Below are 18,103 nucleotides of genomic sequence, written 5' to 3' on the forward strand. Positions count from 1 at the left end.
CACAGACTAGCTTCAAAGCCCAGCCTTTTCAGATGGTGGAGGCTGAGGGAAAATTACACAGCAGAACCAACCTATTTTTGTTTTCCTCCTTTCCTGGGTTATAACATCATTCTTTACTAACAGTGCTTCAATTGAATGACAACTAATAAAATGAATCAGGATTATCACTAGAATCAGTACATCATCGGTTCAACATATAAATTTCACTCGTTAAATTGTATGCGTACCCTTGAGTGAAACAGTTACCTGCTCAAGTGCTGCGTAGCTATACAACACTACTTGAAACCAATGTGTGGTTCTATTCGACGTTTTCAAGCCAGTGCAAAACCTTTAACAAGGATTCCGAAAGTAATCCTTTGGTCTCCTAGTAAACAAATCAGGCTCTTATAACATGCATTGCATACCTTAAACTATTTCACATAAAAAATGAAGCATGCATCAACTGTGTGCTTCAGCATATCAGCTTTTGGAGTACAAAAGTCCACAATCATATCAGCCAAAACACCCCAGATCATTTTCACAAGTGCATGGGTTAGGCACCCTCAAGCATCCCAATTCTCATGAATCAAGTTCTACTTTATTGCAACATTATCGGCTTAGTTACTGATTAGTAAAATTTATATACTATAACGTTTGTACATTTTGTTAACAAAACTTAAAACACCAAGTACAGATCAAATTACCCTGCTAACAAACAAACATATAATAGACACAGAAAAGTACTACTTTTAAAGCAAAGTAGAAATTACCGAAGTTCAACTCCAAGTACTGAGTAAGAGTTCCCAGCCAAAAATCTTAAACAGACTGGCCAAGCACAGATCCAAGCACAACCACGAATTCTGCAGTTGGTTATTCACTCAATCCTTTTCCATCCATTCTTAGTTGTTTATAGTTCTAAAAGTCTTTGGCTTTCAACATCATCAACATACAGAATACGTTCTTCTCAAGTTGTTAAAACCGTTTCAAAGAAGATAAGAGTAAATGTTACAAAATACTGTCAATAATTTTAGATATCAATATAGAAATTATATGCCATGTATTAATCACCACGCTCTTATCTATAACCTCACCTCAAGGCTCGCAAAGAACAACATACCTCCAAATCTATAGCAAAAGATCTGGCCCTAACTAACCAGTGGAAACTCATAGCTAATCTTCCAATCTAAAAAATCTTGTGCATCAAGTGTCTTAAACTTAGTTTTGTTTATCTTTAATTCTTTCTTTTCCATAATATGCTTCTGTTGAGATTTTTAAAAGTGAATAAACTTTCCAGTAAAAAACCATTCAACCTCTTAAAGCTTCAGAATACCAATTTTTTTATTTTCTCAATTTTGATTTGATAAAGTGGCCTCTCATAAATATTTCCCTGTAAAAATTGCTTTCTGACTTAAATAAGAGACTCACAGAACAAGGTAATATACGGCACTAAAATCTCCAACTATCTACACAAATAAAGAAAGCAAAGTTTACTAACTGAACAAACCTATTTATATATTGCATATTTAGAAAGTTTTTGAATTCTTAATTATTTATCTTCCATTCAATGCTTCTAATGAGCCTTTTAGGAAGTAAATGAAGTTTACTTTAAATGAAAATAAACAAGTTTGTTTACATAACTAAGCATAAATCTTTCAGAGACTAACTAAGAAGTCAAAGATCCAGTATACACCTAGAAAAGTGTGCTTAAGTACCCACACAAAATGTCATGCATCATGCATGCATGCATGCAGATACATGTTTGAGGTGTGAAGTCTGGAGACAGGCAAAAAGTCATTGATGCAAAGCCCAACTATCGACCAGTGAAGGAAACAAACGCTTAGCTAAGTATAAAGGATTGTATCATGCCACAAGTTTAAATGTTACTCTGAAATCCAAGTTATATAAGACACCAGAAGTAAACGAATTTCTTTGCAGAAGTAAGCTTAAAATCTTTTACAGACTAGCAAAGAAGGCATAGATCCAGTCTAAATCTGGAAAATGTGTGTCTAACCACGCACACAAGATCGCATGCATGTATGCATGCATGCACAAGTTCGAGGTGTGAAGTCTGGAGACAGACAAAATGTGATTGATGCAAGCCCAACTTGTAACATGTCACAAGGTTAAATGGTAGTCTGACAATCCAAGAACAAGTTATATATGACACCAGAAAATAATAATTTAAAACCAAAATAAATAAGGAGAAGATGAACTCTCTTCAAGTAATACCCTGAAAAAAGTTCTAAAACAGAAGCAAGAATTTTATAATTAGGGGGAAGTGAAAAGGTAATCTGCTCAGAACTGTTACTCGTACAGAGCATAATACAAACCTTTTAGTTAAATTACCTAATATAAATCTAAATGTTATCTCATTAATTGCAAAAAAATACAGATAATACTGTGAAGATAGCAACTGGTTAAAGCCTTAAATACGTTCTGCAAATTATACAGTGCAAAGAAATAAATAGTCAAAATTTAAAATATCATAGCACCATGGAAAACTACATCCATCAGAATGCATTCCAAATTTCACAATTCAAATCAAAAAAGGAATTATGATACGAAATTACCGAAGAAAGAACAATTAACCAGAAAATGAAGAAAAAACTAGAGATTTACTAGGTCTCACTTCCTGTCCCGAGATGTTTCTGGTGCTGTGGAAAGGAAGAAACCAGTGCAACAGGTTACCATACTCTCACTTGCATTCAACACCGGCTTCAGCAGCTCGACGGGGCTTGTTTTTCCGTCTGCTCCCATTATGCCGAAATCCATTAGACTTAGTTGAGTCATCGGTGCTTGATCGTGTCCCAATACCATTTTCCTCCTTAACCGAATCTGACTTCTCCTTCACCTGTGAGTACCGCTTCCTCTTCTTACCATTCTCTGCCACAGAGGGGCTTTTGATCTCCTTGCTTGCAATACCAGCCTTTCCATTCTCACTATCATCTGCCTCTATTTTATCAGTTTCTTCTTCATCAATCTCATCTTTTAAGGGTTTTTGAGGCCTTCCCCTTCTCTTTTGTGCAGGTATTTTTTCTTCCTCACCACTTCCAGGATCGTCATGATTGGTGACAGTCAACCTCTTTCCCTTTCCTCTACCTCTACCCATAATCTCAAAACTCCACAGAAGAAAAGTTCATGCAATAAAAGTTTTCTGCTCCAGAAAGAACACATAAAAGATGTCATTTTCATGTATAGGTACTTATAAGTATAATTTAGAATTGAGAAAGAAATTCATTCCCAATAATATCCAGTAAAACACAAGGATAATACAACTTAAAAGAAATCCTATAAGTAAAGATGTGGTGTCTTCTCAAAAGATATACGGATCCCATAATTGATTTTACGTAACATACCAACCAACTAAATAGCTAGACAGTGTATATAAGGGTGAACCAATAGCATATCAAATCAATGCTGATTCAAGTAAATATATTAAACAGCTACTAGGCAGCAACCCCTTCTTCCCATAACCAATGAACTCCGAAATGTAAAGATAGCTCATAATTTAATTATCACAAGAATAAATTTAGGAGTTCACAATTGGAGTCTCTTTCTTCTCTCTCTCTCCCTCATCAATACAGAAACCCCAGTTTCACCATTTTTTATCCCCATTAAAAAGCCACATCTTCTACCTACGTTTGGGTTCTGTTTTCGGACATATATTTGATAAAGCATCTTATGATGAAACATCACATTAAGCATTCTTTTCATTGTCAAGTGAAAACAAAGAAGATCATCACTCTAGGTCCCATAACCCAATTGTTCTGACTCCAAACGATGGTATTCTCAACTTGATAAAGCTAAAGATAAGTAGCCTCAGTTGGGTAAATAAATAAATTTCCATAAGTCCCCCAACCAAGGAAACCTTTAAGATTCAGAGCAGTCTTTTGTTTTTGTACAGCAAGAAAATTAGGCATTGAGGTAAGTTACATGTCAAAAACCCCCGTAACAGAGCTTCTGTGATTTCAGCCAAATATTTTAAGTTTGTATCACTCTATATAGGATCTTATATGCCTGGAGACCGATTTAAAAGATGAACAACTAGTACAAAGATTCAGGATTTTCAGCCAACAAAGTCAAAATTCTTATGGGTTTACTCTGACAGTGAAAACACACCAAAATTAATCATAAGAGAACTGGATGGAAAGTCGCATCTCCACAAAGACCCGAACTTTGGAATGAAAGTAAGAAACTTTACTATCTGGAAAATCACAGAACTAGAAATCCCAAAAGAGCAACAGAAGAAAAGAAAAAAAAAAGTAACTTCCAAAAACCTAAACAAGCAAGATCCATCAGACAGCATGAACACCATATATAATGAACTTGATAAAACTGAGCTGACCATCAAAATCACTTCTTTTATCTTATGGCCAGCATCAAAATCATTTCAATTAGCTTCAACCGCCAAATCCCAAAACCATCAAAAATAGAAAGTAATAAAACAGACAATGAAACGCTTATTCCAATCAGAAAATGTAAAGAAGGAGAGAAGAGAGATACGACACTGACCTGGTGTGAGAAAACTGTTAGGTGCATCTTCAACAAAAAACCATCACTTGCAATCTATTCAAGTACTCATATGAGACTCAGAAAAGACCAATAACGATATGGGTTTTCCTCAGTCAGTGGATTTGAAGTTCAAGCCGTTCAAAAAATGAAGATTTTAATCGCAAAAACTATGATCTGAAAGAGAAATATTGGAAACCCAGATCAAGAAACTTTGAGATTCGAAGAGATTAAGGATTGGCATGTGAGGCACAGCAAGTGTGGCAACCCAAGAAACTGGCCAAACTGAAACACGAAGAGAGAGAGCTGAGAAGGGTGAAGAGATATTTGTTGATTGGCTCTGTAGTCCGCGACTCTGTAAACTGTGATGAGTTGTATGTAATATGTGTGTAAGTGTATGTATGCGTAAGAAACTTAAGAAAACAAGGTCATTTTGGTAACTGAAATATATGCCTTGCTTTACCATACGACGAGTTGCTAACTTAGTTCAAAAGTCATATGCTTAACATCACACACTGTTTTCCCAAACCAAAAAATATATACATGTCTTGTATTGTATGTCTGTCAATCTGTGTGCTTCACAGTTCACGCTGGAAAAAATGTCAACAAAATGTGCATATTTGATGGCTTTTTGTCTCCACCAGTGTAACCTACTAATTTACCATTTATTTTCTATCAGCAAAGAGGGAAAATAAAAATGAAACATAATCAACCCTTTATTTATAAGATTATGAACTATTTATGGGATTATGATTTTTTTTTTTTTTCATTTTTTGGCTAGGAAAGCAACGAGTTTTTGATTGTTTGAAATGAAATTGTGATAGCTAGAGTTGAAAATTACTCAAACATTCCTAAATTACATTGCTTCGAGGATTGAGAGGTTGGTAATTGTTGAGAAGACTTCAAATAAAAAAGATCAAGTAAACAAAAGATGAATGGTTAAAACATTGGATTTGAAGATGAATATTATGGTTTAGTGAGCTAACATTTTGCTTGTATTTGTTCTTTTGTGTACGTTTTAGTAAGATCATAGAAAGAAAGAGAGGTGGTCTTCTAACCAACCTTATCTACTCAACTAAATTTGCCAAGCCATATCCCTAATTCTATGCCTTCAACTTTGTTTTCAACATCCACTTTTTTTTTTTTTTCAAAGCAATTTTTTGAGGCCTTCAGACTTCCATGATAAGGTGATAACACTATTTCTCTATTCCTAACCAATAACACTATGACACGTATGATAATATTTCCATATGATATAGCATTATTGGTCGGGATAGCAAAACAATTCTATCCCGGTTGCAACTAAGTTTTTCTACAAAGAGTTAGAGCCAAAGAGAAGCCCGTAGAAAAAGGATAACAACGGCTCCCAATAGATAGGGACCATCTTTAAAGGGCACTACTTTACCATTTAAGGTATCGTACCCCATATACTTCTTTTTGTGAAGCTTCTGTGAACTAAGATGATGACACTGAATTGGCCGACAAAACTGGATCAAAGCTGTGATATATCTTTCCAAACGGCTCAGAATAAAAGCAAATTTATATTCTTATTTGAAATTGCAATAATCTGTATATATGTATTTAATAGATTTTAATTTTGAAGTTTTATTTATTTTTATTCGTATAAATTTTTATTTAGACTATTGCTTTACATATTTTTCATTTTAAAATGAACTAGTTTGTGTTTTGAAACTTTGTCTTAAATAAAGGCCATTTATTCCAAGAAGTGAAGAAGATCATACTTTTCTTGATTCTGAACCGAAATAACTTGTCCTGCATAAAGCCAACCAACAAAAAAGAAAATACCAAAATTGATGGGATATATTAATGGATGACAGCCAGCTGCATCTATGGCAGTCCTTTAGTTCAATTTTGTCCAAAATCTGGATAAGAACCCACGCTTTACATTAAAATAAAGATGATGGCAATAATAATCGTCCTTAATTATGTTTTTTTTTCTAGTATTTTCCAAATGAGGTTGAAGTTATATCTGTCTTTTGACTTTCTTGCTTACCCATTTGTTTTTTGCACCATATGGAAAGAGCTCAAGGTAGACTATATGCACAAAGCATGTGTCTTGAAATATACACATTGATTAAAATTACACAAACTCCCACCTTGAATGAAATTGGGGTGCTTCATTTTCAAAAACATGCAAAAGTTTCGAGTTTACTTGATACGCATAATTTGTAATACAATAAATTCAGAATTTACCAGGAGAGTCATAGAGGCTTTCCTTCCTTGTTACCCCAAAAATTGGGTACTTCATTGAAAGTTCGTAGTATCACATGCTTCCAATTTCCACACAAAAAGGATTGACCTGCTAACAACAAAAATCCATAATATCATGCTTCCCACAAAATTTTGAACATTTGTTGCATGTGTGGGTCTTGGAAGAAAACAAATAAACGCGTGGGCAGATAAAGTGGTCCAAGAGAGACCCCCCTACCCCTCCAGTACATGGACAACAACAACCACAGTATGCAGCAGAGCATGGTTTCTTCCTTCTATTTCAAGCCTGTATGTCTTTCAAGCCATGCAATTATTGGAAGAGTTGGTGATTTTAGGACCTTTTTTGAAGTGTTAGTTATGACCCCTTTGAGTTTTCTTCAAAATATTTTGACTAAATAAATATGAGGGTTTTCAGAATTCATAGTTAAGCAACCTTTCGTCTTTATTGAACAAAGTCATTCCTAAACACTTTAAGAAGAAATGTAACTCCCAAGCAACATATCTGAAGCAACAGTATAAGTGCAATTTCAGTTTCATGAGAAAGTACAATATTCAGAGACTTCAAAGACATTCTTGGGCCTAGCAATAACTGATAATCTGCTTATGTACAAGTACTAATTACTTATGCCATGCTTCCAGAGTGTTTATCTGGATTATATAATCAAATCTTGAGTAATTCTTTTGTCACTTGTCAGAAAATTGGATTAGTTATATGTTGTCCAACTTGTTTTGAAACATTGTGACTTAAACAGTTTGAAGGAAAGAAAGGAAGAATGGAAGAATGTAGGGCCACAATGTGAAGTTGCAAACCTGCAACTCGTGCAACCACCAAATCCAATAGTGTTTTCATCTTTAGATTCATCATCATCTTCTCCATTTTGATCTTGTCTGCATACAAGGATGAAAGAGAACACAAGTTCATGATGAGTAGATTATGAATCTCTTTGTTACCACAGAGAAGATTTTATCCCTATTCTTGAAATCAGACTGAAGTTTGTTATCAGTGGTCACATATGTAAACTACATGCCACACCCATTTGAAAGCTGGACGGATCAATGATGTCAAATACAAAATTCAATTCAGTTGTACTGGAGATGCTTTTTGTGAAACAAAAAGAAGAGGAAAAAAGTCAAAATTTACTGAACTGATTATACCTTATAAGAGGCAGACCTTGGATACACTCTTCGTTGACTTCTTTTCTACTTCCACTCCTGCAAAGCCATCCCTTTATCAAGCCAACTAGATCCAGGTTTCTTGAGGACCTTCCTCTGCTTCATCACCTTCCTTACTTTCTCAACCTCTTCCCATTCTCCATCAGCAGCATAGATATTTGAAAGTGTCACAAAACCTCCAGGTCTCTTTAACTCCATTTTTAGAATAGCTTCAGCCATCATCTTTGCAAGATCTCTACTTCCATGGACTTTACACCCGTTGAAAAAGGCGCCAACAATGGATTCAGTGACCTCAACAGGCATTTCCCTGACCAATTCATAAGCTTCTACCATCTTCCCTGACCGGCACAAGAGATCAACAACACAAGCGTAATGTTCTTTACTTGCCTCAACTCCATGACTCCCTTTCATGGACCGGAAAATCTTTAAGCCTTTTTCCACATAACCACTATGGCTGCATGCAGAAAGTACACATGTCAAAGTCACTTCATTTGCCTGCACTCCTCCCTCTTGCATTCTTTCAAAAAGCTCTATGGAGGAATCAACCATACCATACTTGCCATAACATCCAATCAATGCGTTCCATGATGCAACGTGGTTTACAGGAATCCGGTCAAATACACTTCGAGCTTTTTTCACACTGCCACATTTCGAGTACATATCAATAAGAGCACTAGCAACAAAGACATTTATGTCAAAGCCTATCCTATAGATCAATCCATGAATTTCTCTCCCTCTTTGAATTGAACCAATCAACCCACAAGCTGGGAGCAACCCTGTGATTGTCACAAGGTTCGGTTTAGTTCCAGACAGCAACATGACACGGAACACTTTAAATGCTTCACCAGCATGCTGGCTTTGGGAAAAACCAGCAATTATTGCATTCCAAGTAACCAAATCTGGAACCAGTCCTCCTTCAGTCATTCTAGAGAGAAGTGCATATGCTCGCTCTGTATCTCCACACCGAGCAAACCCAGCTATCATTGCATTCCATGTGAAATAATTTGGTTCCAATCCATCCAACTTCATCCTCTCGAACAAAAGAAGGGCTTGATCAGTCTTTGCTACATTAAAATACCCGCATATCATTGATGTCCAAGAAGCAACATCTCTGTCGACCATTCTGTCAAACACGCGGTGAGCATGACATACACTTCCACATTTACAATACATATCTATCAAGGCATTTGCCAAAGAGACATCCTTTGCAAAACCAAGTTTATTTACCACAGCATGAACTTCTTTTCCCTTATTCAAATCCATCAAGCCAACACAGACTTTAAGCATGACTGGAAACGTGAACTTATTGCCAACAACTCCCAATTCTTGCATCAAATAAAAGTACCTAATTGCTTCATCATAATGCCCATTAAAGGCAGAGGCCAACACCATCCAATTTAATGCAAAAACATTTGGCTTGGGAATTTTATCAAACACAAGCTTTGCAGAACCCATATCCCCACAACTAGCATACGTCCCAACAAGTTTTGAGCTCAAAGATAACAAGTTCATGTCAACCCGACTTGTTAACAACATTGCATGAACTTGCTTTCCTTGTCTCAGAGCCTTCGCTTTCAGACATTTTTGCAAGCACAAAGCCAAATGGTCTGGGGACAACTTGAACAACGAAAAAGGTGCCCTTCTCATGACTTGAAAATGTACTCCATAAACGGCATAGATGATTCAAACCCATAACTGTTTCATCGCCTCCCTCTGTATATGAAATTTTGAATCTTGAAAATTGACAGCAGGGATGGCCTATCCAGCTCAGGGGTACGGTATAACTTATGGAAAAGCAAGTTCCTTCATTTAAATAAGGGACCGGGCCTCATTTTCATTCAACTTCACCTATCACTCGCAGCAGCACAAGTGCTTGACCTTGGCAGACATGTCTCAACAGGTACTGCTTTGTCTTCGTCTCATTCTCTTTGGATTTCTTTGTTTTTCTTACCAAATTTACAGATTCCTATTTGGGTCTAGCTTTTTTTTATCACATTTTTCTGTCGTGTTTCTTAAAGTTACTATCTTTCTTATGTAGAATTTCCCTGACTAAATTTCCAAGTTCCTTCATTTTTTTTAAGTCTTGCACAAGGAAGGCCGGCCTCTGTTTTAGCAGCCAATTACTGTGAGAGCTGAGTATGTAAAACAAATGGTTAATTGATTAATTAATTTGTGAATATGCAATAATATTTGGTGCATGCTATATATGTCACAGAAAATGGTTACAATGCATTGAATGAACATATATTGGCTAAATAAAATTATTTCTTCTGTTTATTGAGACATAATAAATTTCTGATACCCAGAAAATTGGAATTATAGTTGCAAGCACTCAAAATACTGAACTTATAAAAGAGGAAGGACCAGGCGGAACTGACACTTCAACAGTTCCTTCAAGCATCTGTGTGACTTTCTTCATTGTAGGTCTGAGTGATGGATCCTCCTGAATGCACCAAACTGCGATCATCACATACTTCTCCATCTTCTTGATGTCATGCATTGCCTCATCATCATTCTCCAACAGCAGATGCAGTTTCTTTTGCTTATAGCATTCATATGTCCAATCAGCGAGTAACATTTGATCTTCGTCCTCTATGTTTGCTTCGTATTTCTTCCTGCAACAAACAATCTCTAATAACATAATTCCATAGCTGTAAACATCCACCTTCATTGTGATTGGCAAGCTTTTGAACCATTCAGGGGCCACATACCCTTTGGTTCCCCTGATTCCAGTGGTAGTTCGAGTCTGGTCCGTTCTCAAAAGCTTTGCTAATCCGAAGTCAGAAATTCTGGCTGTGAGAGAGTCATCTAGAAGAATGTTTTGAGGCTTAATGTCACAATGTATGATTTGCATGCTACACTCCTCATGCAAATACAAGAGCCCTCTTGCAGTACCCAAGGCAATTTGCCTTCTTTGGTACCAGTTAGGCCTTGATTCTCCAAAGAGGAAGCTTGCTAGGGAACCTTTGCTCATAAACTCATACACAAGAATTCGGTGCTGCCCCTCGTTGCAGAATCCTAGTAGTTGGACTAAATTTCTGTGATTTGTTCTGCCAATTGCGCTCATTTCAGCTTTGAATTCCAACTCATTTTCTCCAACAATAGTGTCCAATCTTTTGACAGCAACACATTTCCTGTTCTCAAATGCTAAAACTCCTTTAAAAACTGTTGCGAAAGCACCACGGCCTAGTTCTTCCTTGAATCCGTTGGTAGCTTCATTTAGCTCCTCGTAAGTGAAACATTTCACATTCATACCTGGCATGACTGAGTAAGCTTGAATCGCCCCTGCATTTTTATTATAAATGCGAGAAACAATAAAGTAGGTTGTTAATAGTAAAACCAAGTTCAAAAACCCCGAGCTACTGAGGAGCACTGATCCAATGAGGATCATAGTTGAGTTATCTTTCTTTTTTGCATTTGGACCTTCAGGTGTCAAAGGAGGGCTGTCTTTCCTTATTTTGATGAGAGCTTTTCCACCAATACTGGGGTTCATCCTCCCATTCGAAAAAGGAATTCTCTTCTTCAAACACTCTCCATTGTTGAAAACAGCAACAGCACAAAAACAATCACCTAAGCAACTTTGTCTGCACCAATCCTCTTGTACTGATGTAAATTGCTCATAATCACCACCGTACCACTTTGTGTTTTGCATCTCCTGAAAATAAAAAAGATTTGTCTCTGATGAGGCCTCGTCGCAACTTTGTGAAATGAAGTTCTGTTTGCATCCTTTCAGCTTATCATTTAGATCAATGAAGGAGTAACCATCCGGGCACTGGCAAACTGGTCCTTTATCATTATAACTGCATAAGCTGTTGTACCCACATGCCCCACTGCCTATGTCTCCTTCGACTCTAAAGCAAATATCTGAAGGTTCAGAGGTCAAAGGGGACCAAGCCAGGGGGGTTCCAGCACTTGAGCCATTGCTTTTAGGGTGAACAGAGTGCCTCAAAATTCCATCATACTCCAGAGTAGCTTTCTGGTAGAAATTCTTCATTGAAACTGTGTTGGATGATACCATATTAAGTATGCTTCCGTTCTTGGCAGTAAGGTAAATAGACCCAGACTTGTTGAAGATGACCTGAAAGCCAGTGCCCATAGTCATGGTTGCATAATATGCAAAGTTGGGGGATTCCAGTGGGAATCTTGTCGTGTAAAGCAAGAGATTTCCATCAGATTGTAGTATAAACTGGAATCTTCCTTGTGAGTAGTTCGTTTCTGTATAGCGAGCAAAGAGTTTGCCGTTCTGATTTAGAGTCTGTGTGGGTAGGATTGTATCAGTTGGTACATCAAAACTCTCCCACAAATTGGTTGAGTTTGTGTTGGCCAGCACAAAATTCCCCGTGTCAAGCATGGCGGCATAGGCCACTTCTGTGTCAAGCATGGCGGCATAGGCCACTTCTGTGCCAGCAGAATTAGCACTCCATACCTGTCCGCCTTCCGAGTTTCTAAGCACGAGCATTCCATCACTAGTAAGTTCAACTTTGGCTCCTTCTTGCACTAGATCATTCCGATTGGCTGACCACACTATGGTTCTATCTGGTATTTTGTTGAACCAGATGGCTAGCAGGAAGCCATCTTTTCCGATCTGTCTGAAACCAAAAGCAAACTCACCAGATGGCGATGGCCAGGACAAGTTATCATTAAGTGCAGCAAGGGATGAACCTAAAGATATGTTTGTGGATGTTTGAGCAAGGGAGGTACATGGAAGCAATATAATAAGGAAGAAGCAGAAAAGAAATAGCAATGCAGAAGCCATCATAAGATTACTTAATTACTTCACTGCTATCAAATTTATCAAACTGGACTGAGATCTTAAACAAAAAATACTAGATGAATGTTCTATTGACTTTAAAACATATTATTCAAGTCACAACCACACAATTTCCAGAGATTATTGGGGCAATAATGTCTGTCAGTTTGCGTATGTTTCGGGCACAAGTTACAGGACCTGAGTCTAAATGCACCAATGTAAGGTTTGGAATCATGCATTCTGCTACTTTTCAAGTCACAAGTAATGAGCTCGTCTTCACCAATGACTGAGTATAAGTTCCATGGTAGATTTACAGTTGGAGCTTTAAATTTGCCTTTTCGGGTCATGGGTGCAATAACTTGGAAGCTGCCTTCATTGAATCCTTCAAACACGTTCCTCTCAATCCTGCTTTATGTCTAGGAGTGAAATGTATTAAGTGTATAGTGAGATGCTGCTTTCTAACCCCCTCATTGGGTTGCAGCTAATTTTCAACATTCAAAATTGAATGTGGTCCTACAGGGAAAAAAATGTTATTTTCATCATTTGTACTCCATGAATGGCCATAGATCATTCAATCAAACTCATGAATTTTTTATGACCTCTCCTTATATGAATTTTGAAAATGATACAGTATGAAAATGTGAAAAGAAAGAGTGATTGGCTCCGAGGGTGCTATATCCAGCTCAAGGGTACAAATTTAAACATGGAAAATCAATTAGAAGTACATTTGAGTCTTTATTTGGTAGAATTTTTTAGACAAACAACAACAAAAGTGTGAGTGGCAAACAAGGTGGCAATGACCTGATGAAAAAAAAAAAAAAACAAAGACGTTTGCATGGCTGCGCTGATTTTCAATTTGGAGACTTAAGTTTGGTGGAATTGGAAAGTATTTGAGCTGACTTTTAACTCCATAAAACTTTACTCAATCTTAGACTTTTAAAAGTCATGTACTTTTTATACAATTAGAAATGCAGCCTTCCCTATATTATGTTTGCAAGTCTTTTTCAATCTTTATATGCAGGGTAGGGTAATCACTTGGAAGCTGCCTTCTTTGAATCCTTCAAACACATTCCTCTCAATCCTGCTTTATCTTTATGAGTGAGATTTATTAAGTGTATATGAGATCAATTACCCTAATCTTTGAGTTTGCAGCACATTGGCCTTTTATTTATGCTCAAAGTTATACATTGACAAGAAAGCAAGTTTTGAGTAGCTTAATGAAACCTTATTCACTAGGATGACAAGGAAAGTGATGAAACAAGTAGAACAGAGAGACAAATGAAACGAAATGATACAACAACAATTATATATATTTATAGTATTGAACTTATGAAAGAGGAGGTGGAGCTGAGACTTCAACAGTTCCTTCAAGCATCAGTGTGACTTTCTTCATGGTGGGTCTGAGTGATGGATCCTCCTGAATGCACCATATTGCAATCATCACATACTTCTCTATCTCGTTAATGTCATTGATTTCCTCCTCATCATTCTCGAAGAGCCAGTGCAGCTTCTTTTGCATATAGCAATCATATGCCCAATCAGCTAGTATCATTTCATCTTCATTGTCTGCCACTTCTACAAAATGCTTCCTGCAGAAAATAATCTCTAACAACAAAATGCCATAGCTGTAAACATCAACCTTGACTGTGATAGGTAAGCTTCTGAACCATTCAGGGGCCACATACCCTCTGGTTCCCCTGATAGCAGTCATGCTTCGAGTTTGGTCCAATCTCAAAAGCTTCGCTAATCCGAAGTCAGAAATTCTTGCTGTGAAATAGTCATCAAGAAGAATGTTTTGAGGCTTGATGTCACAATGAACAATTTGGCTGCTGCACTCCTCATGCAAATACAAAAGCCCTCTTGCAATTCCCAAGGCAATTTGCCTTCTCTGGTACCAGTTTGGCATTGATTCTCCAAAGAGGAAGCCTGCTAGAGAGCCATTGCTCATAAACTCATATACAAGAATTCGGTGCTCCCCCTCGTTACAAAATCCAAGTAGCTGGACTAAATTTCGGTGATTTGTTCTGCCAATAGCACTCACTTCAGCTTTGAATTCCAAATCATTTTCTCTGACCTTAGCGTCTAAACGTTTGACAGCAACACACCTTCCAGTATCAGACGCTAAAACTCCTTTAAAAACTGTTGCAGAAGCACCACGTCCTATTTCGTCCTTGAATTCGTTCGTAGCTTTTTTTAGCTCCTCATAAGTGAAATCCTTCAAATTCATGCCTGACATGACTGGACGAGGTTGAATGACCTTTGCTTTTCTAGAATAGATGCGAGAAACAACCAAATAGGTTATTAATGGTAAGAGGATGTACAGGACCCCAGAGCTACTCAGGAGCACTGAACCAACAAGTATCAGAGTTGAATTATCTTTCTTTTTTGTGATTGCACCTCCACCTGACCTTGAAGTAGAGTTGTCTTTCCCAAATTTGATCAGAGCTTTTGCATCAACACGAGGGTCAATCATCCCATTCGAAAAAGGGAGTCTCTTCTTGAAACAGTGTCCACCGGAGTTGACAATTGCAACAGCACAAAAACAATCATCTAGGCAATTCTGTCTGCACCAATCCTCAGTTACCACCGTAAAATGCTCATAATCTCCAAAAGGAAAATTTGTGTTTTGCATGACTTCAAAGTCAAAAAGATGCTCTGGTGAGACCTGGTCACAACTTTGTGGAACAAAGTTTTGTTTACATCCTTTGCGCACATCGTTTGGATCAATAGAGGTGTAACCACGAGGGCAGTCGCAATTAGGTCCGTCCTCTCCACGGCTACATAAGCTGTTGAATCCACATGCACCACCGCCCATCTCTCCCGCAACTGAAAAACAGATATTTTCAGGTATGGAAACTGCAGTAGACCAAGCCCTGGGTTCAGCAATCGAGCTAGCACTTTTAGGATAGAAATAGTGCCTCAAAACTCCATCATACCCTAAAGTTACTCTTTGGTAGTAATTTTGTGTTGAAACTGAAGTTTGTAATATGGGTTTTAGTACGCTTCCATTCCTGGATACAACGTAAATGGGGCCAGACTGGTTGAAGATGACCTGAAATCCAATATTTTTAGTTTCGGCTGACCAATAAGCAAAATTGGCAGAGTCCTGTGGGAAATTCGTAGTGTAAAGCACGACATTTCCATCAGATTGTAGTGCAAACAGGAATCTACCTCTTGAGTAATTTGTTGCCGTGTAGTGAGCATAGAGGTTGCTGTTTTGATTTAGAGTCTGTGTTGGCAGGATTGTATCAGTTGGCTGATCAAAACTCTGCCACAACCTGCTTGAACTTTGGTTGGCCAGCACGAAATTTCCAGTGTCTAGCATGGCTGCATAGGCAACTCCAGTACCAGCAGATTCAGCATGCCATATTCTCTTGCCAGTTGCATCATTAAGCATAAACTGGCCATCACTTGTAAGTTCAACTTGGGATCCTTGTGGCACAAGATTATTCCCATTGGCTGACCAGACAATTGTTCTCTCTGTTATCTTATTGAACCAGATGGCCAGTAAGAACCCATCTTTTACAATCTGTTGAAATCCAAAAGCAAATTCACCAGATGGTGATGCCCACGATGAGTTATCGTCATTTCGTGCAGTGAGGGATGAGCCTAAAGATATGTTTCTGGATGTTTGAGCTATGGTGGAATATGGGAGAATCATGAAAAGGAAGAAGCAGAGAAGATCGAGCACGGAAAAAACCATGGTAAGATGAGCGTTTTGCTACAGCCTACTAGGAGTGAGATGTATTTAGTATATGGTGAGATGCTTATTTCCTGTCCCCCCGGCCTAAAAGAAGCATTTTTTTTACAAGAGCATCTACAATCATGCTCTCTATTTTTTAGTTAAAATTTAGCTAAAAACACACAAAAGTTATTTTAGGAGCTCTCTATAAAATTTCAACTTCAATTATACTCTCTGGTTTAGGGAGTCATAAATGCTAGAATTATATTTTAATTCAACATAAATGGTCCATCTATATGAAAAAAATAATATAAAAATGGACAATATTGATTAAAGGTTTAAAAATATTCATTAAATATGGTAGCATTAAATTATAAGAAGACACTAAGAGTTCATTCTCTCTCCTTAGGAGCTCCTAGAAGTCTCTCTATATTATGAGCTGGATAGGGAGCATAGTAGGAGATGGGTTTTCTTATTTCCTCCCTAAATTTTATCTAAGGAGGTGATTTAGAGAAACCATTGTAAATGCTCTAACCCCCTCGTTGGGTTGCAGCCAATTTTGAACATTATGCTCTAACCCCTTCATTGGGTTGTAACCCCCTCATTGGGTTGCAACCCCCTCATTGGGTTGCAATCAATTTTGAACATTATGCTCTAACCCCCTCATTGGGTTGCAACCCCCTCATTGGGTTGCAATCAATTTTGAACATTATGCTCTAACTCCCTCATTGGGCTCTAACCCCCTCATTGGGTTGCAATCAATTTGCAATCAATTTTGAACATTATGCTCTAACTCCCTCATTGGGCTCTAACCCATTTTGAACATTATACTCTAACCCCCTCATTGGGTTGTAACCCCCTCATTGGGTTGCAATCAATTTTGAACATCATACTCTAACCCCCTCATTGGGTTGTAACCCCCTCATTGGGTTGCAATCAATTTTGAACATCATGCTCTAACCCCTCATTGGCTCTAACCCCTCATTGGGTTGCAATCAATTTTGAACATTATGCTCTAACCCCCTCATTGGGTTGCAGCCAATTTTGAACATTCAAAATTGACTGCGATCTTTGAGGGAAAAAGATGTTATTTTCATCATCTGTACTCCATGAATGGCCATAGATCATTCAATCAAACCCATGAATTTTTTATGACCACACAATTGCCAGCAATTATTGGGGCAATAATGTCTGTCAGTTTGCGTATGTTTCTGTGAGCGTCTGTATTTAATTTAATTTATTAAAAATATTTATTAAAAAGGAATAAACATTATTATATATATTTATAAGTAATTATCTTAGATATATATATATATATTGTTTTACTATTCCAGTAATTATAAGCATTTTATTTTATTTATTTTATTTTTATATTTTTATATATGTTCAATTGAATAAGAGGCTTTGTTTTAATATATATCATTATTGTCTTAGAATGTGTTAAAACGTTATAACTCATGTTGTAGAGTTTTCGATTTGGGTCATAGATTACCAATTGAAAGTGGCAGTTTTTCCTTGCTTTGAGTTTGACGTGCAAGTCAATTGTGCAAGGTTTTTCTATTGATTACTCATCTTTTAAACTTGCAAGTATTAATGAAAGAATTTGAGTATGAATTAGATACACTCCCCTTAAGTTTGGTGGAATTAGAAAGCATTTGAGCTGACTTTTAACTCCATAAAACTTTATTCAATCTTAGACTTTTCAAAGTCATGTACTTTTTATACAAGTAGAAATCCGGCCTTTCCTATATTATATATGTTTGCAAGCTCTTTCAATC

At 37.2% G+C, this 18,103-nt stretch overlaps 4 protein-coding genes across 5 annotated transcripts; all 4 read right to left on the minus strand.

Annotated features, from left to right (window-relative positions):
* Window positions 1-2,375: 2,375 nt before the first annotated feature.
* LOC117632851 lies at window positions 2,376-4,926 on the minus strand. Its single transcript, XM_034366452.1, has 2 exons — window positions 4,492-4,926; window positions 2,376-3,133 (listed from the first exon to the last, which is right to left on the minus strand). The coding sequence occupies exon 2, from the start codon at window positions 3,086-3,088 to the stop codon at window positions 2,675-2,677; it is 414 nt and encodes a 137-aa protein (XP_034222343.1). The 5' UTR covers window positions 3,089-3,133; window positions 4,492-4,926; the 3' UTR covers window positions 2,376-2,674.
* A 1,771-nt stretch (window positions 4,927-6,697) lies between these two features.
* LOC117632039 (pentatricopeptide repeat-containing protein At5g59600-like) lies at window positions 6,698-9,932 on the minus strand. 2 transcript variants are annotated; one of them, XR_004586421.1, is made up of 3 exons: window positions 7,876-9,932; window positions 7,531-7,608; window positions 6,698-6,808 (listed from the first exon to the last, which is right to left on the minus strand). XR_004586421.1 is itself a non-coding variant. In XM_034365412.1 (2 exons), exon 1 carries the CDS (start codon window positions 9,538-9,540, stop codon window positions 7,921-7,923), a length of 1,620 nt encoding a protein of 539 aa, XP_034221303.1. In that variant the 5' UTR covers window positions 9,541-9,932; the 3' UTR covers window positions 7,409-7,608; window positions 7,876-7,920. The 2 variants fall into 2 exon arrangements, 1 of the variants encoding a protein (XP_034221303.1); XM_034365412.1 differs by lacking the exon at window positions 6,698-6,808 and having other exon boundaries at window positions 7,409-7,608.
* A 239-nt stretch (window positions 9,933-10,171) lies between these two features.
* LOC117633175 (G-type lectin S-receptor-like serine/threonine-protein kinase LECRK2) lies at window positions 10,172-12,649 on the minus strand. The gene has a single exon (XM_034366881.1). It carries the CDS (start codon window positions 12,647-12,649, stop codon window positions 10,226-10,228), a length of 2,424 nt encoding a protein of 807 aa, XP_034222772.1. The 3' UTR covers window positions 10,172-10,225.
* A 1,189-nt stretch (window positions 12,650-13,838) lies between these two features.
* Window positions 13,839-16,358, minus strand: LOC117631788 (G-type lectin S-receptor-like serine/threonine-protein kinase LECRK2). The gene has a single exon (XM_034365090.1). It carries the CDS (start codon window positions 16,344-16,346, stop codon window positions 13,971-13,973), a length of 2,376 nt encoding a protein of 791 aa, XP_034220981.1. The 5' UTR covers window positions 16,347-16,358; the 3' UTR covers window positions 13,839-13,970.
* Window positions 16,359-18,103: the final 1,745 nt, after the last annotated feature.

The sequence above is a fragment of the Prunus dulcis genome, chromosome 6, assembly GCF_902201215.1.
Source record: "Prunus dulcis chromosome 6, ALMONDv2, whole genome shotgun sequence".
Taxonomy (NCBI): Eukaryota; Viridiplantae; Streptophyta; class Magnoliopsida; order Rosales; family Rosaceae; genus Prunus; species Prunus dulcis.

Coding starts and splice junctions, on each gene's coding strand:
- LOC117632851 (XM_034366452.1), bottom strand. CDS start 3,088: ATGGGTAGAGGTAGAGGAAAGGGAAAGAGGTTGACTGTCACCAATCAT.
- LOC117632039 (XM_034365412.1), bottom strand. CDS start 9,540: ATGAGAAGGGCACCTTTTTCGTTGTTCAAGTTGTCCCCAGACCATTTG.
- LOC117633175 (XM_034366881.1), bottom strand. CDS start 12,649: ATGGCTTCTGCATTGCTATTTCTTTTCTGCTTCTTCCTTATTATATTG.
- LOC117631788 (XM_034365090.1), bottom strand. CDS start 16,346: ATGGTTTTTTCCGTGCTCGATCTTCTCTGCTTCTTCCTTTTCATGATT.